This window comes from Nematostella vectensis, chromosome 2 (assembly GCF_932526225.1).
Source record: "Nematostella vectensis chromosome 2, jaNemVect1.1, whole genome shotgun sequence".
Lineage (NCBI taxonomy): Eukaryota > Metazoa > Cnidaria > Anthozoa > Actiniaria > Edwardsiidae > Nematostella > Nematostella vectensis.
Genome location: NC_064035.1, coordinates 4,346,861 through 4,374,633, shown reverse-complemented (window position 1 = coordinate 4,374,633; position 27,773 = coordinate 4,346,861). Strand labels below are relative to the sequence as shown.

The 27,773-nt window shown below is 49.0% G+C and overlaps 1 protein-coding gene across 1 annotated transcript in view; it reads left to right on the top strand.

The window, feature by feature from the left end:
• The first annotated feature begins 1,463 nt into the window (after window positions 1-1,463).
• Window positions 1,464-27,773, top strand: part of LOC5508900 (DNA primase small subunit) — a 37,709-nt gene continuing 11,399 nt past the window's right edge. The window contains exons 1-11 of the mRNA XM_048724246.1: window positions 1,464-1,635; window positions 1,795-1,952; window positions 2,395-2,501; window positions 2,668-2,741; window positions 2,990-3,185; window positions 3,418-3,530; window positions 4,006-4,100; window positions 4,177-4,303; window positions 4,673-4,742; window positions 5,095-5,183; window positions 5,559-5,666. Coding sequence (XP_048580203.1) covers window positions 1,464-1,635; window positions 1,795-1,952; window positions 2,395-2,501; window positions 2,668-2,741; window positions 2,990-3,185; window positions 3,418-3,530; window positions 4,006-4,100; window positions 4,177-4,303; window positions 4,673-4,742; window positions 5,095-5,183; window positions 5,559-5,666 — 1,309 coding nt within the window. The remainder of the gene's footprint in view (window positions 1,636-1,794; window positions 1,953-2,394; window positions 2,502-2,667; window positions 2,742-2,989; window positions 3,186-3,417; window positions 3,531-4,005; window positions 4,101-4,176; window positions 4,304-4,672; window positions 4,743-5,094; window positions 5,184-5,558; window positions 5,667-27,773) is intronic.

Below are 27,773 nucleotides of genomic sequence, written 5' to 3'. Positions count from 1 at the left end.
ATGCTTACATCTCCACTCTTTCCACCTCCCAACTATAAGTTTAACCGTTGGTAGGGTGAGTCTGATCACCTCACCCCTTCATCTAAATCCTACTACCGGTCAAATCTATTTAGGCTTGCCGATATCTTTAAAAGAGGAACAAACGAGACTCAGGGGCGGCGTGCCACCCCCCCCCCCCCCCCCCCTCTTTCTGGGAGGATGTGTTTGTTTGCTGTTATTGTTGTTGTTGTTTACATGAACGCGCGGTTTAAACATGCCTCTAAATAGTGTTTCATGTATAGATCGATTGCTTGATAATTCCTTTCTAGCGCATAGATATAACTGAGAACAGAAATTTAAGGAAAAAATAATAAAGCCAAAAAAAGTACTGATAAGTATTATAAAAAAAAGGTAGAGTCAAATTGCCCGAAAATCGAACCTCCTTGGATCAAATGAAACGACAGAAAAAATAGACCATACTTCCAGACAAACGCTGAAACGGCGTATGGCAGCTAAAGCTTTACGGCCAGGCTGAAGATTTCGGCCCCAGCACCACGAACTGTACAACACAAAGGAACCCTGAGGCACCCCCGCATTAATGGGGAGGCAACAACCAGGATCCCAGGCCTGTCTTAGTCGGTTAGGCCAAGCACAGCTCGCTGAGATGTAACTGGAAAATATCGGAGTCTTTTTCACGCTTGCGTCTTTTGGGAATGAGCGTGTTGCTATAGTAGTGTGGTAACTTCGTCACCATGCACAGCACGCTGTGACCTAGGTATAATATATTGCCGCCTTTAGCAGTTTGTTCTGCTTTGCTCTGTCGCGCACGTGCATATGATATCTTTCGTGTTCCGCCTTTAGCCTTTTGTTCTCATGTGCTCATTCGCGCTACCTATATCTTTCGTGCACAGAAACAAGAAAAGGAAAGCTGAAGTATGTTAAAATGTGCGCGATCTAAAAGAGGTCCGTGTGCTCATTTTAGACAAAAGGTGGAAATTTTGGTCATCGGGGGCAGGGAGGGCAAAACAAGGGAGTGGAACAATAAGAGAAACACATGTTTTAATATGTGTTTCCTTTATAGCCAAACCATCAGACCATTGGAGTGGAAGAGCTACTAAAGGAATGCCTGATATCTATCGAAGTAAGTTGGAGCCACTATTGACTCATTCTTTGTGCTTTTTGGATTGGAATGCACCTGTATAGTGTATAGTATTTTGTTTTATCCAGCAATCTATGAGGATTACAAATAAGGTTATAATTATAATAAAAATAATAATAATAATAATAATAATAATAATAATAATAATAATTTGGCCAATGAAAGAGTGAGACATGCTAGACCATGCAGTATATACAAGAAAGAAGTGAAAGAGAGAAATGCCTTTGCCACTTCCACGCCAACTTTTGGGACCTTACATCCACAAGTTTGTGTGGGTTTGCTGTGTAGGAGCCAAAGAAGGACTCATAATTCAGCGGTTGTCCCCATGGTACTTGATTTTGGCGGGAAACTGAACATCCTCGATATGGCGGACACAGCAGCGATATCCTCATCTCAAACGACATTTAGTCAATCCGATCTTCCCGAATTACTGCAACAGTACTACAAATGGCTCTTTCCATACAAACTCTATCACCAGTGGCTCAGCTATGGAGATGGTAAGAGGAAGAAAGAACCATTATCGAACAACAACAAAGAATGTTCTAAAGCTCTATTTTGTTTTACGAGAAGCTGCGCTATTTCATTTTATCTCAGTTTCAAATCTCATGGTTCTTCGAAGTTTATTATATTTTTTTGTGTCTAATGTATCGCTTTAGTTCCCAAGACATACTTTCCGAATCGCGAGTTCTCGTTCACGCTAAAAGATGATGTCTACCTCCGATATCAATCATTCGCTAGCCAAGAGGAGATGGAAAAGGAAATCCAAAAGCGTAATCCCCACAAGATTGACATCGGCGCTGTGTTCAGTCATAAAGTATGTGTGATTGCCTCTAGACCTGAAAAAATACAAAATCTCTTGAACAAGGAGAGAGGGAGGGGATAAGAAAAGGTATATTTAGTCAGACGGAACAACTGAGCAAGGTTCGGAAACCAGGTGCAATGGAACACATGAAAAATATATAAGCTTGAGTATACTTATATATAAATTGTCCATCACAAAGTTGTCTGCCACTCTCAATAGATGACCAGGCTGTCCGTAAAAATTGTAATGAAACAAGCATTTAATTGAATCACCAAACAGTTGAATTTGTCCGAGTTGCTATGTCTAAATCTAAGCTTTTTTTATATAGATCCCTTACATTTATTCTCAAATCCAAGAAGTGTTGTGTATGTCGGGGGAGGGGCGATGGGTTTATCCATCTTCTTGTGCTGTGCCTATACAAAGTAATGTACCTGATAACCTTGTCTCTTCCCAGCCAAAAGACCATAAGATGGTAAAAGCTGCATCTTTTCAAGCTCTAGAAAAAGAACTAGTGTTTGATATTGACATGACAGATTATGATGAAATCAGAACATGTTGCAAGTAAGTAGGAAATGATTATGATGACATTAGAACGTGTTGCAGGTAAGTATATGATTATGATGATTGTGATGTATATACATATATAATGATTTTTTTGATGAATTAAAACTTGCAAAATCTTGTTTGTGTTACTTCTTGCAAGTTGCTAATTATGACCATTTGTTAGGGGAGCAGAGATATGCTTGAAATGCTGGAAATTTATGGTGATTGCCATCAAGGTCTTAGATCTTGCTCTAAAAGGTATTTATCTTCCCCTTTCTTTATATCCTTTTTTTATTCATGCAAGTTTGTTAAACCCTTGATACCATATAGTATGAAAAATGACAGCTCTGTGGGTAAATCTAATTTTATTTGCTCGCAATTCCAACTATGTACTGCCTCCATATCTTTTTTTATTACTTTAAGAGGATTTTTGTGTAAAGTACTCTAATTATGGGTTGGGATTAGTTTTTATGATGTGTAATATTCTTTTTTATTATTATTTACAGAGGACTTTGGTTTTAAGCACCGCTTGTGGGTTTATAGTGGTCGTCGTGGTGTCCATTGTTGGGTGTGTGATGAGACAGCGCGCAAACTGAGTCAGAGTGGGCGGTCTGCTGTGGCTGAGTACCTAACCATCATAAAAGGTGGTGAAAATCAGGCCAAGAAGGTCAACATCCGTGAACCATACCATCCCTTTATTAAGTAAGAATATTTGTTTTTTGTCTAATTTTTAGGAATTAAAATAAAGGGCTTCGTCTTAAAGTTTTGTAACAAACTACTGAGACTAGAACATAAAAGAATACAGAATAATATAAATAATTTTGTAAGCTGTTTTATTCAATTCGAGTAGAACAACAGTTCTGTAATTCTCATAAAAACCTTAACAGAATGAATTGCGAGATCACATTTATTGGTAATAATGTTTTTTTTTAAGGCGCTCCCTCAGTCTGGTAAAGAAGTATTTTAATGATATTGTCTTGGATGGTCAAGAAATATTGTCCTCCAAAGAAACCTGGGATCCATTACTTGCACTGTTACCAGATGAAGATATCCTTTTAATCATATAAACATACATCTTCTTAGGCCAAGTTCAAATATCGTATTATCCATGAGCAGTATTCAGTGCAAATGAAGACAAAAAAAATCAACTTATTCATTTGCATTCAATACAGCTCATGATCGAAAATATGTTGTTTAAACCTTGCCTTAGATGAATGCAGCGTGTTGTATAGAGTAATTGTAGACTAGAAAAAACTGAGAGAGTTTGAAAACTCAAGACATTGAATACAGTTACATTGCCACTCAAGAAGGTATGGTTTATTTTTGAAATACCACTTTTCTTAAATGGTTATAATGAAACATACCATTTGCATGCTGATTAAGTACTAAAACATTTCTTGTAATTAAAATCGTAGACAAACTCACACTGTGGTCATTGACTCTTCAAGATTATTTTATGAGTTGGATAATATTTACTGCTGTGGCCGAGCTTTTAGTCCACATTTCCTTGACATGTTTTTACAATTGAGAAAAAGGCTAAACAAATCCTGGTCATCTTGTAAAAAGTCATCATCAGAGAGGTGGGAAGAACTGACTGGTGAGCTGGAAAACTCCAAGGTAACACGCATAACAATAAAAAAAGCTTTATATATGCTGTCCTCAACTTACAGTAATGTGCACATCTTTTTTTCAGAAAATGCAGTCAATGGAGGTCATTGATGAGATCATGTTACAGTACACCTATCCACGACTTGACGTAAATGTCACTAAAGGCCTCAACCACTTGCTGAAGAGTCCATTTTGCATCCATCCTAAGACAGGTTAGCCAACAACCCAGCAACAAGCAGCCCACAGGATGAGGAAACTCATTTTTAACCAAGATTATAATAATGAAATGTTTAGCAAAATCGAAACAGGAATAGAGTTTTGCAAAGGATAGGAATGCAATACTATTTTGAATATTCAATATATTTTTATTCCTTATCTATTTGAAGTGTGTGCTTCACACTAAAAAGGGGTCTAGGATCAGCCTACATAATTTAGATAACTTTATATAATATTTTAAGAGCCTAATGCTCATCTCATTTACTGACTTTGTCAGTTATTGTTTCAACATTTTGTTTCAACAACAGTTCTTGTTTTAGCTATTATCTTGCATAATTTAGAATTGATCTTTGGTTTTCACCTAGGTCGTGTGTGCGTCCCCATTGAGGTTGCTACCGCAGACTCGTTTGATCCATTTGCAGTGCCGACCATAAGGTTTTTGCTAGTTGTAGTGATGTCAGTCTGTATATAGTGTTTGTAAGTCTGTCGACAGTAAATCAACACCAGCAGCAGATGAGCACTAAAAAATTGTTCAAAAACGGTTCTGGCTGCTGAGAAAATCTGTAACTGCTTTTTCCCTACAGTATTTTCAATTTCTGCTCACATGGTAATGGATGTCAATATTCGTTTTGAACTTCTTCTCTAGTATCACTACTATCACTACCATTGTCATCTTTTATATTGTCATTATCATTTTTATATATTTTTATTAAAATATTGATGGAATTCCTGAAGTGAATGTTATCATCTCATCATACATACTTATTATAGTTTCTTCCTATCACAGCCAGTTGTTGAATCAAATTGATGAGTATGATAAAAAACACCCAAACGATAACAGTGATGAGGACATGGCCGGCAAAAGGAAAATCAGAGGTAACTGTAGTTTTTGTATAGTACAATAACAGTATGTGGTCTTGCTCAGGGCATCTATTTGACAAAAAATACCAGATTCTGGTAAACAGGCTGGGAATGTTAGGATTGGAATAAACAATTTGACATTCCCATCAGTTCTCATAATTTCAAACCACTACAGCAAATTGTATCATAATGGATGTCCTGATTTCATATTGCTAACATAAACTCCATTATAAAGTGTTAGCTACAGTGTACCCTGTAGCTAAAATCTATTTGTTTGTCATTATTTTGGGGTGACTTTGGAAGTTTCGGCATAGCACCCAAGTCACTTAGGTGTGTCCAGTACCTCATGATGTCCCTGAGTGAAAAGAAGGGTGTTTTCTTCGTCAACAGCATTTCAAAAGACTTCTCTCATGGCAGGATTAAGTGTTTTTCATAAATTTCTTAAATTATTGGATGAGGAAAACAACAAAAGAAGGAAGATTATAAAGGATGATGAGGGTGAGTTCTGGATTTGTGCTAGCTGTAAATTCCCTCATTGCACCTAGACACCCTGCTCATGCTGCCCAAAAACCCTGTCACACCCTACTCATGGTGTCCAACCACCCTATTACACACCCTACTCATGGTGTCCATCCACCCTATCACACACCCTACTCATGGTGTCCATCCACCCTATCACCCACCCTACTGATAGTGTACTTCCACCCTATCCACACCCTACTCATGGTGTCCATCCACCCTATCACACACCCTACTCATGGTGTCCATCCACCCTATCACACACCCTACTCATGGTGTCCATCCACCCTATCACACCCTACTCATTGTGTCCATCCACCCTATCACACACCCTACTCATGGTGTCCATCCACCCTAATCACACCCTACTCATGGTGTCCATCCACCCTATCACACCCTACTCATGGTGTCCATCCACCCTATCACACACCATACTCATGGTGTCCATCCACATATCACACACCCTACTCATGGTGTCCATCCACCCTATCAAACCCTACTCATGGTGCCAAACCACCCTATCACACACCCTACTCATGGTGTCCATCCACCCTATCACACACACTTCTCATGGTGTCAATCCACCCTATCACGCCCTACTCATGGTGTCCATCCACCCTATCACACACACTTCTCATGGTGTCAATCCACCCTATCACGCCCTACTCATGGTGTCCATCCACCTTATCACGCCCTACTCATGGTGTCCATCCATCCTATCACACGCCCTACTCATGGTGTCCATCCACCCTATCACACCCTTCTCATGGTGTACTTCCACCCTATCACACCCTACTCATGGTGTCCATCCACCTTATCACACACCCTACTCATGGTGTCCAACCACCCTATCACACGCCCTACTCATGGTGTCCATCCACCCTATCACACACCCTACTCATGGTGTCCATCCACCCTATCACCCACCCTACTGATAGTGTACTTCCACCCTATCCACACCCTACTCATGGTGTCCATCCACCCTATCACACCCTACTCATGTTGTCCATCCACCCTATCACACACCCTACTCATGGTGTCCATCCACCCTATCACACCCTACTCATTGTGTCCATCCACCCTATCACACACCCTACTCATGGTGTCCATCCACCCTATCACACCCTACTCATGGTGTCCATCCACCCTATCACACACCGTACTCATGGTGTCTATCCACCTATCACACACCCTACTCATGGTGTCCATCCACCCTATCACACACCGTACTCATGGTGTCTATCCACCTATCACACACCCTACTCATGGTGTCCATCCACCCTATCAAACCCTACTCATGGTGCCAAACCACCCTATCACACACCCTACTCATGGTGTCCATCCACCCTATCACACACACTTCTCATGGTGTCAATCCACCCTATCACGCCCTACTCATGGTGTCCATCCACCTTATCACGCCCTACTCATGGTGTCCATCCATCCTATCACACGCCCTACTCATGGTGTCCATCCACCCTATCACACCCTACTCATGTTGTCCATCCACCCTATCACACACCCTACTCATGGTGTCCATCCACCCTATCACACCCTACTCATTGTGTCCATCCACCCTATCACACACCCTACTCATGGTGTCCATCCACCCTAATCACACCCTACTCATGGTGTCCATCCACCCTATCACACCCTACTCATGGTGTCCATCCACCCTATCACACACCGTACTCATGGTGTCCATCCACCTATCACACACCCTACTCATGGTGTCCATCCACCCTATCAAACCCTACTCATGGTGCCAAACCACCCTATCACACATCCTACTCATGGTGTCCATCCACCCTATCACACACACTTCTCATGGTGTCAATCCACCCTATCACGCCCTACTCATGGTGTCCATCCACCTTATCACGCCCTACTCATGGTGTCCATCCATCCTATCACACGCCCTACTCATGGTGTCCATCCACCCTATCACACCCTACCCATGGTGTCCAACCACCCTATCACACACCCTACTCATGGTGTCCATCCACCCTATCACACCCTTCTCATGGTGTACTTCCACCCTATCACACCCTTCTCATGGTGTACTTCCACCCTATCACACCCTACTCATGGTGTCCATCCACCTTATCACACACCCTACCCATGGTGTCCAACCACCCTATCACACACCCTACTCATGGTGTCCATCCACCCTATCACATCCTTCTCATGGTGTACTTCCACCTTATCACGCCCTACTCATGGTGTCCATCCATCCTATCACACGCCCTACTCATGGTGTCCATCCACCCTATCACACCCTTCTCATGGTGTACTTCCACCCTATCACACCCTACTCATGGTGTCCATCCACCTTATCACACACCCTACTCATGGTGTCCAACCACCCTATCACACACCCTACTTATGGTGTCCATCCACCCTATCACACGCCCTACTCATGGTGTCCACCCACTTTATCACACACCCTACTCATGGTGTCCAACCAACCACCCTATCACACGCCCTACTCATGGTGTCCATCCACCCTATCACACCCTACCCATGGTGTCCATCCACCCTATCACACACACTTCTCATGGTGCCATCCACCCTATCACGCCCTACTCATGGTGTCCATCCACCCTATCACACCCTTCTCATGGTGTACTTCCACCCTATCACACCCTTCTCATGGTGTACTTCCACCCTATCACACCCTACTCATGGTGTCCATCCACCTTATCACACACCCTACCCATGGTGTCCAACCACCCTATCACACACCCTACTCATGGTGTCCATCCACCCTATCACATCCTTCTCATGGTGTACTTCCACCTTATCACGCCCTACTCATGGTGTCCATCCATCCTATCACACACCCTACTCATGGTGTCCATCCACCCTATCACACCCTTCTCATGGTGTACTTCCACCCTATCACACCCTACTCATGGTGTCCATCCACCCTATCACACACCCTACTCATGGTGTCCAACCACCCTATCACACACCCTACTCATGGTGTCCATCCACCCTATCACACACCCTACTTATGGTGTCCATCCACCCTATCACACCCTACTCATGGTGTCCATCCACCCTATCACACCCTTCTCATGGTGTCCATCCACCCTATCACACACCCTACTCATGGTGTCCATCCACCCTATCACACACACTTCTCATGGTGCCATCCACCCTATCACGCCCTACTCATGGTGTCCATCCACCCTATCACGCCCTACTCATGCTGTCCATCCATCCTATCACATGCCCTACTCATGGTGTCCATCCACCCTATCAAACCCTACTCATGGTGCCAAACCACCCTATCACACATCCTACTCATGGTGTCCATCCACCCTATCACACACACTTCTCATGGTGTCAATCCACCCTATCACGCCCTACTCATGGTGTCCATCCACCTTATCACGCCCTACTCATGGTGTCCATCCATCCTATCACACGCCCTACTCATGGTGTCCATCCACCCTATCACACCCTACCCATGGTGTCCAACCACCCTATCACACACCCTACTCATGGTGTCCATCCACCCTATCACACCCTTCTCATGGTGTACTTCCACCCTATCACACCCTTCTCATGGTGTACTTCCACCCTATCACACCCTACTCATGGTGTCCATCCACCTTATCACACACCCTACCCATGGTGTCCAACCACCCTATCACACACCCTACTCATGGTGTCCATCCACCCTATCACACCCTTCTCATGGTGTACTTCCACCTTATCACGCCCTACTCATGGTGTCCATCCATCCTATCACACGCCCTACTCATGGTGTCCATCCACCCTATCACACCCTTCTCATGGTGTACTTCCACCCTATCACACCCTACTCATGGTGTCCATCCACCTTATCACACACCCTACTCATGGTGTCCAACCACCCTATCACACACCCTACTCATGGTGTCCATCCACCCTATCACACGCCCTACTCATGGTGTCCACCCACTTTATCACACACCCTACTCATGGTGTCCAACCACCCTATCACACGCCCTACTCATGGTGTCCATCCACCCTATCACACCCTACCCATGGTGTCCAACCACCTTATCACACACCCTACTCATGGTGTCCATCCACCCTATCACACCCTACTCATGGTGTCCTTCCACCCTATCACACCCTTCTCATGGTGTCCATCCACCCTATCACACACCCTACTCATGGTGTCCATCCACCCTATCACACACACTTCTCATGGTGCCATCCACCCTATCACGCCCTACTCATGGTGTCCATCCACCCTATCACGCCCTACTCATGCTGTCCATCCATCCTATCACATGCCCTACTCATGGTGTCCATCCACCCTATCACACCCTACCCATGGTGTCCATCCACCCTATCATGCCCTACTCATGGTGTCCATCCACCCTATAACACACCCTACTCATGGTGTCCAACCACCCTATCACACGCCCTACTCATGGTGTCCATCCACCCTATCACACACCCTACTCATGGTGTCCATCCACCCTATCACACCCTACTCATGGTGTCCATCCACCCTATCACACACACTTCTCATGGTGTCCATCCACCCTATCACGCCCTACTCATGGTGTCCATCCACCTTATCACGCCCTACTCATGGTGTCCATCCACCTTATCATGCCCTACTCATGGTGTCCATCCACCCTATAACACACCCTACTCATGGTGTCCAACCACCCTATCACACACCCTACTCATGTTGTCCATCCACCCTATCACACACCCTACTTATGGTGTCCATCCACCCTATCACACCCTACTCATGGTGTCCATCCACCCTATCACACCCTACTCATGGTGTCCATCCACCCTATCACACACCCTACTCATGGTGTCCATCCACCCTATCACACACACTTCTCATGGTGTCCATCCACCCTATCACGCCCTACTCATGGTGTCCATCCACCCTATCACGCCCTACTCATGCTGTCCATCCATCCTATCACACACCCTACTCATGGTGTCCATCCACCCTATCACCCACCCTACTGATAGTGTACTTCCACCCTATCCACACCCTACTCATGGTGTCCATCCACCCTATCACACCCTACTCATACTGTCCATCCACCCTATCACACACCCTACTCATTGTGTACTTCCACCCTATCACGCCCTACTCATGCTGTCCATCCATCCTATCACATGCCCTACTCATGGTGTCCATCCAGCCTATCAAACCCTACTCATGGTGCCAAACCACCCTATCACACATCCTACTCATGGTGTCCATCCACCCTATCACACACACTTCTCATTGTGTCAATCCACCCTATCACGCCCTACTCATGGTGTCCATCCACCTTATCACGCCCTACTCATGGTGTCCATCCATCCTATCACACGCCCTACTCATGGTGTCCATCCACCCTATCACACCCTACCCATGGTGTCCAACCACCCTATCACACACCCTACTCATGGTGTCCATCCACCCTATCACACCCTTCTCATGGTGTACTTCCACCCTATCACACCCTTCTCATGGTGTACTTCCACCCTATCACACCCTACTCATGGTGTCCATCCACCTTATCACACACCCTACCCATGGTGTCCAACCACCCTATCACACACCCTACTCATGGTGTCCATCCACCCTATCACACCCTTCTCATGGTGTACTTCCACCTTATCACGCCCTACTCATGGTGTCCATCCATCCTATCACACGCCCTACTCATGGTGTCCTTCCACCCTATCACACCCTTCTCATGGTGTACTTCCACCCTATCACACCCTACTCATGGTGTCCATCCACCTTATCACACACCCTACTCATGGTGTCCAACCACCCTATCACACACCCTACTCATGGTGTCCATCCACCCTATCACACGCCCTACTCATGGTGTCCACCCACTTTATCACACACCCTACTCATGGTGTCCAACCACCCTATCACACGCCCTACTCATGGTGTCCATCCACCCTATCACACCCTACCCATGGTGTCCAACCACCTTATCACACACCCTACTCATGGTGTCCATCCATCCTATCACACCCTTCTCATGGTGTACTTCCACCCTATCACACCCTACTCATGGTGTCCATCCACCCTATCACACACCCTACTCATGGTGTCCAACCACCCTATCACACACCCTACTCATGGTGTCCATCCACCCTATCACACACCCTACTTATGGTGTCCATCCACCCTATCACACCCTACTCATGGTGTCCATCCACCCTATCACACCCTTCTCATGGTGTCCATCCACCCTATCACACACCCTACTCATGGTGTCCATCCACCCTATCACACACACTTCTCATGGTGCCATCCACCCTATCACGCCCTACTCATGGTGTCCATCCACCCTATCACGCCCTACTCATGCTGTCCATCCATCCTATCACATGCCCTACTCATGGTGTCCATCCACCCTATCACACCCTACCCATGGTGTCCATCCACCCTATCATGCCCTACTCATGGTGTCCATCCACCCTATAACACACCCTACTCATGGTGTCCAACCACCCTATCACACGCCCTACTCATGGTGTCCATCCACCCTATCACACACCCTACTCATGGTGTCCATCCACCCTATCACACCCTACTCATGGTGTCCATCCACCCTATCACACACACTTCTCATGGTGTCCATCCACCCTATCACGCCCTACTCATGGTGTCCATCCACCTTATCACGCCCTACTCATGGTGTCCATCCACCTTATCATGCCCTACTCATGGTGTCCATCCACCCTATAACACACCCTACTCATGGTGTCCAACCACCCTATCACACACCCTACTCATGGTGTCCATCCACCCTATCACACACCCTACTTATGGTGTCTATCCACCCTATCACACCCTACTCATGGTGTCCATCCACCCTATCACACCCTACTCATGGTGTCCATCCACCCTATCACACACCCTACTCATGGTGTCCATCCACCCTATCACACACACTTCTCATGGTGTCCATCCACCCTATCACGCCCTACTCATGGTGTCCATCCACCCTATCACGCCCTACTCATGCTGTCCATCCATCCTATCACACACCCTACTCATGGTGTCCATCCACCCTATCACCCACCCTACTGATAGTGTACTTCCACCCTATCCACACCCTACTCATGGTGTCCATCCACCCTATCACACCCTACTCATGTTGTCCATCCACCCTATCACACACCCTACTCATGGTGTCCATCCACCCTATCACACCCTACTCATTGTGTCCATCCACCCTATCACACACCCTACTCATGGTGTCCATCCACCCTAATCACACCCTACTCATGGTGTCCATCCACCCTATCACACCCTACTCATGGTGTCCATCCACCCTATCACACCCTACTCATGGTGTCCATCCACCCTATCACACGCCCTACTCATGGTGTCCACCCACTTTATCACACACCCTACTCATGGTGTCCAACCACCCAATCACACGCCCTACTCATGGTGTGCATCCACCCTATCACACCCTACCCATGGTGTCCAACCACCCTATCACACACCCTACTCATGGTGTCCATCCACCCTATCACACCCTTCTCATGGTGTACTTCCACCCTATCACACCCTACTCATGGTGTCCATCCACCCTATCACACACCCTACTCATGGTGTCCAACCACCCTATCACACACCCTACTCATGGTGTCCATCCACCCTATCACACACCCTACTTATGGTGTCCATCCACCCTATCACACCCTACTCATGGTGTCCATCCACCCTATCACACCCTTCTCATGGTGTACAACCACCCTATCACACACCCTACTCATGGTGTCCATCCACCCTATCACACACACTTCTCATGGTGTCCATCCACCCTATCACGCCCTACTCATGGTGTCCATCCACCTTATCACGCCATACTCATGGTGTCCATCCACCCTATCATGCCCTACTCATGGTGTCCATCCACCCTATAACACACCCTACTCATGGTGTCCAACCACCCTATCACACACCCTACTTATGGTGTCCATCCACCCTATCACACACCCTACTCATGGTGTCCATCCACCCTAATCACACCCTACTCATGGTGTCCATCCACCCTATCACACCCTACTCATGGTGTCCATCCACCCTATCACACCCTACTCATGGTGTCCATCCACCCTATCACACGCCCTACTCATGGTGTCCACCCACTTTATCACACACCCTACTCATGGTGTCCAACCACCCAATCACACGCCCTACTCATGGTGTGCATCCACCCTATCACACCCTACCCATGGTGTCCAACCACCCTATCACACACCCTACTCATGGTGTCCATCCACCCTATCACACCCTTCTCATGGTGTACTTCCACCCTATCACACCCTACTCATGGTGTCCATCCACCCTATCACACACCCTACTCATGGTGTCCAACCACCCTATCACACACCCTACTCATGGTGTCCATCCACCCTATCACACACCCTACTTATGGTGTCCATCCACCCTATCACACCCTACTCATGGTGTCCATCCACCCTATCACACCCTTCTCATGGTGTACAACCACCCTATCACACACCCTACTCATGGTGTCCATCCACCCTATCACACACACTTCTCATGGTGTCCATCCACCCTATCACGCCCTACTCATGGTGTCCATCCACCTTATCACGCCATACTCATGGTGTCCATCCACCCTATCATGCCCTACTCATGGTGTCCATCCACCCTATAACACACCCTACTCATGGTGTCCAACCACCCTATCACACACCCTACTTATGGTGTCCATCCACCCTATCACACCCTACTCATAGTGTCCATCCACCCTATCACACCCTACTCATGGTGTCCATCCACCCTATCACACACCCTACTCATGGTGTCCATCCACCCTATCACACACACTTCTCATGGTGTCCATCCACCCTATCACGCCCTACTCATGGTGTCCATCCAACCTATCACGCCCTACTCATGCTGTCCATCCATCCTATCACACACCCTACTCATGGTGTCCATCCACCCTATCACCCACCCTACTGATAGTGTACTTCCACCCTATCCACACCCTACTCATGGTGTCCATCCACCCTATCACACCCTACTCATGTTGTCCATCCACCCTATCACACACCCTACTCATGGTGTCCATCCACCCTATCACACCCTACTCATTGTGTCCATCCACCCTATCACACACCCTACTCATGGTGTCCATCCACCCTAATCACACCCTACTCATGGTGTCCATCCACCCTATCACACCCTACTCATGGTGTCCATCCACCCTATCACACACCGTACTCATGGTGTCTATTGACCTATCACACACCCTACTCATGGTGTCCATCCACCCTATCAAACCCTACTCATGGTGCCAAACCACCCTATCACACACCCTACTCATGGTGTCCATCCACCCTATCACACACACTTCTCATGGTGTCAATCCACCCTATCACACACACTTCTCATGGTGTCCATCCACCCTATCACGCCCTACTCATGGTGTCCATCCAACCTATCACGCCCTACTCATGCTGTCCATCCATCCTATCACACACCCTACTCATGGTGTCCATCCACCCTATCACCCACCCTACTGATAGTGTACTTCCACCCTATCCACACCCTACTCATGGTGTCCATCCACCCTATCACACCCTACTCATGTTGTCCATCCACCCTATCACACACCCTACTCATGGTGTCCATCCACCCTATCACACCCTACTCATTGTGTCCATCCACCCTATCACACACCCTACTCATGGTGTCCATCCACCCTAATCACACCCTACTCATGGTGTCCATCCACCCTATCACACCCTACTCATGGTGTCCATCCACCCTATCACACACCGTACTCATGGTGTCTATTGACCTATCACACACCCTACTCATGGTGTCCATCCACCCTATCAAACCCTACTCATGGTGCCAAACCACCCTATCACACACCCTACTCATGGTGTCCATCCACCCTATCACACACTTCTCATGGTGTCAATCCACCCTATCACGCCCTACTCATGGTGTCCATCCACCTTATCACGCCCTACTCATGGTGTCCATCCATCCTATCACACGCCCTACTCATGGTGTCCATCCACCCTATCACACCCTACTCATGTTGTCCATCCACCCTATCACACACCCTACTCATGTTGTCCATCCACCCTATCACACACCCTACTCATGGTGTCCATCCACCCTATCACACCCTACTCATTGTGTCCATCCACCCTATCACACACCCTACTCATGGTATCCCATCCACCCTAATCACACCCTACTCATGGTGTCCATCCACCCTATCACACCCTACTCATGGTGTCCATCCACCCTATCACACACCGTACTCATGGTGTCTATCCACCTATCACACACCCTACTCATGGTGTCCATCCACCCTATCAAACCCTACTCATGGTGCCAAACCACCCTATCACACACCCTACTCATGGTGTCCATCCACCCTATCACACACACTTCTCATGGTGTCAATCCACCCTATCACACCCTACTCATGGTGTCCATCCACCCTATCACACACCGTACTCATGGTGTCCATCCATCCTATCACACGCCCTACTCATGGTGTCCATCCACCCTATCACACCCTACTCATGTTGTCCATCCACCCTATCACACACCCTACTCATGGTGTCCATCCACCCTATCACACCCTACTCATTGTGTCCATCCACCCTATCACACACCCTACTCATGGTGTCCATCCACCCTAATCACACCCTACTCATGGTGTCCATCCACCCTATCACACCCTACTCATGGTGTCCATCCACCCTATCACACCCTACTCATGGTGTCCATCCACCCTATCACACGCCCTACTCATGGTGTCCTCCCACTTTATCACACACCCTACTCATGGTGTCCAACCACCCAATCACACGCCCTACTCATGGTGTGCATCCACCCTATCACACCCTACCCATGGTGTCCAACCACCCTATCACACACCCTACTCATGGTGTCCATCCACCCTATCACACCCTTCTCATGGTGTACTTCCACCCTATCACACCCTACTCATGGTGTCCATCCACCCTATCACACACCCTACTCATGGTGTCCAACCACCCTATCACACACCCTACTCATGGTGTCCATCCACCCTATCACACACCCTACTTATGGTGTCCATCCACCCTATCACACCCTACTCATGGTGTCCATCCACCCTATCACACCCTTCTCATGGTGTACAACCACCCTATCACACACCCTACTCATGGTGTCCATCCACCCTATCACACACACTTCTCATGGTGTCCATCCACCCTATCACGCCCTACTCATGGTGTCCATCCACCTTATCACGCCATACTCATGGTGTCCATCCACCCTATCATGCCCTACTCATGGTGTCCATCCACCCTATAACACACCCTACTCATGGTGTCCTACCACCCTATCACACACCCTACTTATGGTGTCCATCCACCCTATCACACCCTACTCATGGTGTCCATCCACCCTATCACACCCTACTCATGGTGTCCATCCACCCTATCACACACCCTACTCATGGTGTCCATCCACCCTATCACACACACTTCTCATGGTGTCCATCCACCCTATCACGCCGTACTCATGGTGTCCATCCACCCTATCACGCCCTACTCATGCTGTCCATCCATCCTATCACACACCCTACTCATGGTGTCCATCCACCCTATCACCCACCCTACTGATAGTGTACTTCCACCCTATCCACACCCTACTCATGGTGTCCATCCACCCTATCACACCCTACTCATGTTGTCCATCCACCCTATCACACACCCTACTCATGGTGTCCATCCACCCTATCACACCCTACTCATTGTGTCCATCCACCCTATCACACACCCTACTCATGGTGTCCATCCACCCTAATCACACCCTACTCATGGTGTCCATCCACCCTATCACACCCTACTCATGGTGTCCATCCACCCTATCACACACCGTACTCATGGTGTCTATTGACCTATCACACACCCTACTCATGGTGTCCATCCACCCTATCAAACCCTACTCATGGTGCCAAACCACCCTATCACACACCCTACTCATGGTGTCCATCCACCCTATCACACACACTTCTCATGGTGTCAATCCACCCTATCACGCCCTACTCATGGTGTCCATCCACCTTATCACGCCCTACTCATGGTGTCCATCCATCCTATCACACGCCCTACTCATGGTGTCCATCCACCCTATCACACCCTACTCATGTTGTCCATCCACCCTATCACACACCCTACTCATGGTGTCCATCCACCCTATCACACCCTACTCATGGTGTCCATCCACCCTATCACACACCGTACTCATGGTGTCCATCCACCTATCACACACCCTACTCATGGTGTCCATCCACCCTATCAAACCCTACTCATGGTGCCAAACCACCCTATCACACATCCTACTCATGGTGTCCATCCACCCTATCACACACCCTACTCATGGTGTCCATCCACCCTATCACGCCCTACTCATGGTGTCCATCCACCTTATCACGCCCTACTCATGGTGTCCATCCATCCTATCACATGCCCTACTCATGGTGTCCATCCACCCTATCACACCCTACCCATGGTGTCCAACCACCCTATCACACACCCTACTCATGGTGTCCATCCACCCTATCACACCCTTCTCATGGTGTACTTCCACCCTATCACACCCTTTTCATGGTGTACTTCCACCCTATCACACCCTACTCATGGTGTCCATCCACCTTATCACACACCCTACCCATGGTGTCCAACCACCCTATCACACACCCTACTCATGGTGTCCATCCACCCTATCACACACCCTACTTATGGTGTCCATCCACCCTATCACACACCCTACTCATGGTGTCCATCCACCCTATCACACACCCTACTCATGGTGTCCATCCACCCTATCACACACCCTACTCACGGTGTCCATCCACCCTAATCACACCCTACTCATGGTGTCCATCCACCCTATCACACCCTACTCATGGTGTCCATCCACCCTATCACACACCGTACTCATGGTGTCCATCCACCTATCACACACCCTACTCATGGTGTCCATCCACCCTATCAAACTTTACTCATGGTGCCAAACCACCCTATCACACACCCTACTCATGGTGTCCATCCACCCTATCACACGCACTTCTCATGGTGTCAATCCACCCTATCATGCCCTACTCATGGTGTCCATCCACCTTATCACGCCCTACTCATGGTGTCCATCCATCCTATCACACGCCCTACTCATGGTGTCCATCCACCCTATCACACACCCTACTCATGGTGTCCATCCACCCTATCACACCCTTCTCATGGTGTACTTCCACCCTATCACACCCTTCTCATGGTGTACTTCCACCCTATCACACCCTACTCATGGTGTCCATCCATCTTATCACACACCCTACCCATGGTGTCCAACCACCCTATCACACACCCTACTCATGGTGTCCATCCACCCTATCACACCCTTCTCATGGTGTACTTCCACCTTATCACGCCCTACTCATGGTGTCCATCCATCCTATCACACGCCCTACTCATGGTGTCCATCCACCCTATCACACCCTACCCATGGTGTCCAACCACCCTATCACACACCCTACTCATGGTGTCCATCCACCCTATCACACCCTTCTCATGGTGTACTTCCACCCTATCACACCCTACTCATGGTGTCCATCCACCTTATCACACACCCTACTCATGGTGTCCAACCACCCTATCACACACCCTACTCATGGTGTCGATCCACCCTATCACACCCTACCCATGGTGTACAACCACCCTATCACACACCCTACTCATGGTGTCCATCCACCCTATCACACGCCCTACTCATGGTGTCCACCCACTTTATCACACACCCTACTCATGTGTCCAACCACCCTATCACACGCCCTACTCATGGTGTCCATCCACCCTATCACACCCTTCTCATGGTGTACTTCCACCCTATCACACCCTACTCATGGTGTCCATCCACCCTATCACACACCCTACTCATGGTGTCCAACCACCCTATCACACACCCTACTCATGGTGTCCATCCACCCTATCACACACCCTACTCATGGTGTCCATCCACCCTATCACACACCCTACTTATGGTGTCCATCCACCCTATCACACCCTACTCATGGTGTCCATCCACCCTATCACACCCTTCTCATTGTGTACAACCACCCTATCACACACCCTACTCATGGTGTCCATCCACCCTATCACACACACTTCTCATGGTGTCCATCCACCCTATCACGCCCTACTCATGGTGTCCATCCACCTTATCACGCCATACTCATGGTGTCCATCCACCCTATCATGCCCTACTCATGGTGTCCATCCACCCTATAACACACCCTACTCATGGTGTCCAACCACCCTATCACACACCCTACTCATGGTGTCCATCCACCCTATCACACACCCTACTTATGGTGTCCATCCACCCTATCACACCCTACTCATGGTGTCCATCCACCCTATCACACCTTACTCATGGTGTCCATCCACCCTATCACACACCCTACTCATGGTGTCCATCCACCCTATCACACACACTTCTCATGGTGTCCATCCACCCTATCACGCCCTACTCATGGTGTCCATCCACCCTATCACGCCCTACTCATGCTGTCCATCCATCCTATCACATGCCCTACTCATGGTGTCCATCCACCCTATCACACCCTACCCATGGTGTCCAACCACCCTATCACACACCCTACTCATGGTGTCCATCCACCCTATCACACCCTTCTCATGGTGTACTTCCACCCTATCATACCCTACTCATGGTGTCCATCCACCCTATCACACACCCTACTCATGGTGTCCAACCACCCTATCACACACCCTACTCATGGTGTCCATCCACCCTATCACTCACCCTACTCATGGTGTCCATCCACCCTATCACACACCCTACTCATGGTGTCCATCCGCCCTATCACGCCCTACTCATGGTGCCCAACCACCCTATCACACACCCTACTCATGGTGTCCATCCACCCTATCACACCCTACTCATGGTGTCCATCCACCCTATCACGCCCTACTCATGCTGTCCAACCACCCTATCACACACCGTACTCATGTTGTCCATCCACCCTATCACACACCCTACTCATGGTGTCCAACTATCCTATCACACACCCTACTCATGGTGTCCAACCACCCTATCACACACCGTACTCATGGTGTCCATCCACCCTATCACACACCGTACTCATGGTGTCCATCCACCCTATCACACACCCTACTCATGGTGTCCATCCACCCTATCACACCCTACTCATGGTGTCCATCCACCCTATCACGCCCTACTCATGCTGTCCATCCACCCTATCACCCACCCTACTGATAGTGTACTTCCACCCTATCCACACCCTACTCATGGTGTCCATCCACCCTATCACACCCTACTCATGTTGTCCATCCACCCTATCACACACCCTACTCATGGTGTCCATCCACCCTATCACACCCTACTCATTGTGTCCATCCACCCTATCACACACCCTACTCATGGTGTCCATCCACCCTATCACACCCTACTCATGGTGTCCATCCACCCTATCACACACCGTACTCATGGTGTCTATCCACCTATCACACACCCTACTCATGGTGTCCATCCACCCTATCACACACCGTACTCATGGTGTCTATCCACCTATCACACACCCTACTCATGGTGTCCATCCACCCTATCAAACCCTACTCATGGTGCCAAACCACCCTATCACACACCCTACTCATGGTGTCCATCCACCCTATCACACACACTTCTCATTGTGTCAATCCACCCTATCACACCCTACTCATGGTGTCCATCCACCCTATCACACCCTTCTCATGGTGTACTTCCACCCTATCACACCCTACTCATGGTGTCCATCCACCTTATCACACACCCTACTCATGGTGTCCAACCACCCTATCACACACCCTACTCATGGTGTCCATCCACCCTATCACACCCTACCCATGGTGTACAACCACCCTATCACACACCCTACTCATGGTGTCCATCCACCCTATCACACGCCCTACTCATGGTGTCCACCCACTTTATCACACACCCTACTCATGTGTCCAACCACCCTATCACATGCCCTACTCATGGTGTCCATCCACCCTATCACACCCTTCTCATGGTTTACTTCCACCCTATCACACCCTACTCATGGTGTCCATCCACCCTATCACATACCCTACTCATGGTGTCCAACCACCCTATCACACACCCTACTCATGGTGTCCATCCACCCTATCACACACCCTACTCATGGTGTCCATCCACCCTATCACACACCCTACTTATGGTGTCCATCCACCCTATCACACCCTACTCATGGTGTCCATCCACCCTATCACACCCTTCTCATTGTGTACAACCACCCTATCACACACCCTACTCATGGTGTCCATCCACCCTATCACACACACTTCTCATGGTGTCCATCCACCCTATCACGCCCTACTCATGGTGTCCATCCACCTTATCACGCCATACTCATGGTGTCCATCCACCCTATCATGCCCTACTCATGGTGTCCATCCACCCTATAACACACCCTACTCATGGTGTCCAACCACCCTATCACACACCCTACTCATGGTGTCCATCCACCCTATCACACACCCTACTTATGGTGTCCATCCACCCTATCACACACCCTACTCATGGTGTCCAACTATCCTATCACACACCCTACTCATGGTGTCCAACCACCCTATCACACACCGTACTCATGGTGTCCATCCACCCTATCACACACCGTACTCATGGTGTCCATCCACCCTATCACACACCCTACTCATGGTGTCCATCCACCCTATCACACCCTACTCATGGTGTCCATCCACCCTATCACGCCCTACTCATGCTGTCCATCCACCCTATCACCCACCCTACTGATAGTGTACTTCCACCCTATCCACACCCTACTCATGGTGTCCATCCACCCTATCACACCCTACTCATGTTGTCCATCCACCCTATCACACACCCTACTCATGGTGTCCATCCACCCTATCACACCCTACTCATTGTGTCCATCCACCCTATCACACACCCTACTCATGGTGTCCATCCACCCTATCACACCCTACTCATGGTGTCCATCCACCCTATCACACACCGTACTCATGGTGTCTATCCACCTATCACACACCCTACTCATGGTGTCCATCCACCCTATCACACACCGTACTCATGGTGTCTATCCACCTATCACACACCCTACTCATGGTGTCCATCCACCCTATCAAACCCTACTCATGGTGCCAAACCACCCTATCACACACCCTACTCATGGTGTCCATCCACCCTATCACACACACTTCTCATTGTGTCAATCCACCCTATCACACCCTACTCATGGTGTCCATCCACCCTATCACACCCTTCTCATGGTGTACTTCCACCCTATCACACCCTACTCATGGTGTCCATCCACCTTATCACACACCCTACTCATGGTGTCCAACCACCCTATCACACACCCTACTCATGGTGTCCATCCACCCTATCACACCCTACCCATGGTGTACAACCACCCTATCACACACCCTACTCATGGTGTCCATCCACCCTATCACACGCCCTACTCATGGTGTCCACCCACTTTATCACACACCCTACTCATGTGTCCAACCACCCTATCACATGCCCTACTCATGGTGTCCATCCACCCTATCACACCCTTCTCATGGTTTACTTCCACCCTATCACACCCTACTCATGGTGTCCATCCACCCTATCACATACCCTACTCATGGTGTCCAACCACCCTATCACACACCCTACTCATGGTGTCCATCCACCCTATCACACACCCTACTCATGGTGTCCATCCACCCTATCACACACCCTACTTATGGTGTCCATCCACCCTATCACACCCTACTCATGGTGTCCATCCACCCTATCACACCCTTCTCATTGTGTACAACCACCCTATCACACACCCTACTCATGGTGTCCATCCACCCTATCACACACACTTCTCATGGTGTCCATCCACCCTATCACGCCCTACTCATGGTGTCCATCCACCTTATCACGCCATACTCATGGTGTCCATCCACCCTATCATGCCCTACTCATGGTGTCCATCCACCCTATAACACACCCTACTCATGGTGTCCAACCACCCTATCACACACCCTACTCATGGTGTCCATCCACCCTATCACACACCCTACTTATGGTGTCCATCCACCCTATCACACCCTACTCATGGTGTCCATCCACCCTATCACACCTTACTCATGGTGTCCATCCACCCTATCACACACCCTACTCATGGTGTCCATCCACCCTATCACACACACTTCTCATGGTGTCCATCCACCCTATCACGCCCTACTCATGGTGTCCATCCACCCTATCACGCCCTACTCATGCTGTCCATCCATCCTATCACATGCCCTACTCATGGTGTCCATCCACCCTATCACACCCTACCCATGGTGTCCAACCACCCTATCACACACCCTACTCATGGTGTCCATCCACCCTATCACACCCTTCTCATGGTGTACTTCCACCCTATCACACCCTACTCATGGTGTCCATCCACCCTATCACACACCCTACTCATGGTGTCCAACCACCCTATCACACACCCTACTCATGGTGTCCATCCACCCTATCACTCACCCTACTCATGGTGTCCATCCACCCTATCACACACCCTACTCATGGTGTCCATCCGCCCTATCACGCCCTACTCATGGTGCCCAACCACCCTATCACACACCCTACTCATGGTGTCCATCCACCCTATCACACCCTACTCATGGTGTCCATCCACCCTATCACGCCCTACTCATGCTGTCCAACCACCCTATCACACACCGTACTCATGTTGTCCATCCACCCTATCACACACCCTACTCATGGTGTCCAACTATCCTATCACACACCCTACTCATGGTGTCCAACCACCCTATCACACACCGTACTCATGGTGTCCATCCACCCTATCACACACCGTACTCATGGTGTCCATCCACCCTATCACACACCCTACTCATGGTGTCCATCCACCCTATCACACCCTACTCATGGTGTCCATCCACCCTATCACGCCCTACTCATGCTGTCCATCCACTCTATTACGCCCTACTCATGGTGTCCATCCACCCTATCACACCCTACTCATGGTGTCCAACCACCCTATCACACACCCTACTCATGGTGTACATCCACCCTATCACACCCTACTCATGGTGTCCAACTATCCTATCACACACCCTACTCATGGTGTCCATCCACCCTATCACACACCCTACTCATGGTGTCTATCCACCCTATCACACACCCTAATCATGGTGTCCATCCACCCTACCACACACCCTACTCATGGTGTCCATCCACCCTATCACACACCCTACTCATGGTGTCCAACCACCCTATCACGTCCTACTCATTGTGTCCAACCACCCTATCACACGCCCTACTCATGGTGTCCAACCACCCTATCACACACCCTACTCATGGTGTCCATCCACCCTATCACACCCTTCTCATGGTGTACTTCCACCCTATCACACCCTACTCATGGTGTCCATCCACCCTATCACACACCCTACTCATGGTGTCCAACCACCCTATCACACACCCTACTCATGGTGTCCATCCACCCTATCACACACCCTACTCATGGTGTCCATCCACCCTATCACACCCTTCTCATGGTGTACTTCCACCCTATCACACCCTACTCATGGTGTCCATCCACCCTATCACACACCCTACTCATGGTGTCCAACCACCCTATCACACACCCTACTCATGGTGTCCATCCACCCTATCACACTCACTCATGGTGTCCATCCACCCTATCACACCCTTCCCATGGTGTACAACCACCCTATCACACACCCTACTCATGGTGTCCATCCACCCTATCACACGCCCTACTCATGGTGTCCACCCAATTTATCACACACCCTACTCATGTGTCCAACCACCCTATCACACGCCCTACTCATGGTGTCCATCCACCCTATCACACCCTTCTCATGGTGTACTTCCACCCTATCACACCCTACTCATGGTGTCCATCCACCCTATCACACACCCTACTCATGGTGTCCAACCACCCTATCACACACCCTACTCATGGTGTCCATCCACCCTATCACACACCCTACTCATGGTGTCCATCCACCCTATCACACACCCTACTTATGGTGTCCATCCACCCTATCACACCCTACTCATGGTGTCCATCCACCCTATCACACCCTTCTCATTGTGTACAACCACCCTATCACACACCCTACTCATGGTGTCCATCCACCCTATCACACACACTTCTCATGGTGTCCATCCACCCTATCACGCCCTACTCATGGTGTCCATCCACCTTATCACGCCATACTCATGGTGTCCATCCACCCTATCATGCCCTACTCATGGTGTCCATCCACCCTATAACACACCCTACTCATGGTGTCCAACCACCCCATCACACACCCTACTCATGGTGTCCATCCACCCTATCACACACCCTACTTATGGTGTCCATCCACCCTATCACACCCTACTCATGGTGTCCATCCACCCTATCACACCTTACTCATGGTGTCCATCCACCCTATCACACACCCTACTCATGGTGTCCATCCACCCTATCACACACACTTCTCATGGTGTCCATCCACCCTATCACGCCCTACTCATGGTGTCCATCCACCCTATCACGCCCTACTCATGCTGTCCATCCATCCTATCACATGCCCTACTCATGGTGTCCATCCACCCTATCACACCCTACCCATGGTGTCCAACCACCCTATCACACACCCTACTCATGGTGTCCATCCACCCTATCACACCCTTCTCATGGTGTACTTCCACCCTATCACACCCTACTTATGGTGTCCATCCACCCTATCACACTCACTCATGGTGTCCATCCACCCTATCACACCCTTCCCATGGTGTACAACCACCCTATCACACACCCTACTCATGGTGTCCATCCACCCTATCACACGCCCTACTCATGGTGTCCACCCAATTTATCACACACCCTACTCATGTGTCCAACCACCCTATCACACGCCCTACTCATGGTGTCCATCCACCCTATCACACCCTTCTCATGGTGTACTTCCACCCTATCACACCCTACTCATGGTGTCCATCCACCCTATCACACACCCTACTCATGGTGTCCAACCACCCTATCACACACCCTACTCATGGTGTCCATCCACCCTATCACACACCCTACTCATGGTGTCCATCCACCCTATCACACACCCTACTTATGGTGTCCATCCACCCTATCACACCCTACTCATGGTGTCCATCCACCCTATCACACCCTTCTCATTGTGTACAACCACCCTATCACACACCCTACTCATGGTGTCCATCCACCCTATCACACACACTTCTCATGGTGTCCATCCACCCTATCACGCCCTACTCATGGTGTCCATCCACCTTATCACGCCATACTCATGGTGTCCATCCACCCTATCATGCCCTACTCATGGTGTCCATCCACCCTATAACACACCCTACTCATGGTGTCCAACCACCCTATCACACACCCTACTCATGGTGTCCATCCACCCTATCACACACCCTACTTATGGTGTCCATCCACCCTATCACACCCTACTCATGGTGTCCATCCACCCTATCACACCTTACTCATGGTGTCCATCCACCCTATCACACACCCTACTCATGGTGTCCATCCACCCTATCACACACACTTCTCATGGTGTCCATCCACCCTATCACGCCCTACTCATGGTGTCCATCCACCCTATCACGCCCTACTCATGCTGTCCATCCATCCTATCACATGCCCTACTCATGGTGTCCATCCACCCTATCACACCCTACCCATGGTGTCCAACCACCCTATCACACACCCTACTCATGGTGTCCATCCACCCTATCACACCCTTCTCATGGTGTACTTCCACCCTATCACACCCTACTCATGGTGTCCATCCACCCTATCACACACCCTACTCATGGTGTCCAACCACCCTATCACACACCCTACTCATGGTGTCCATCCACCCTATCACTCACCCTACTCATGGTGTCCATCCACCCTATCA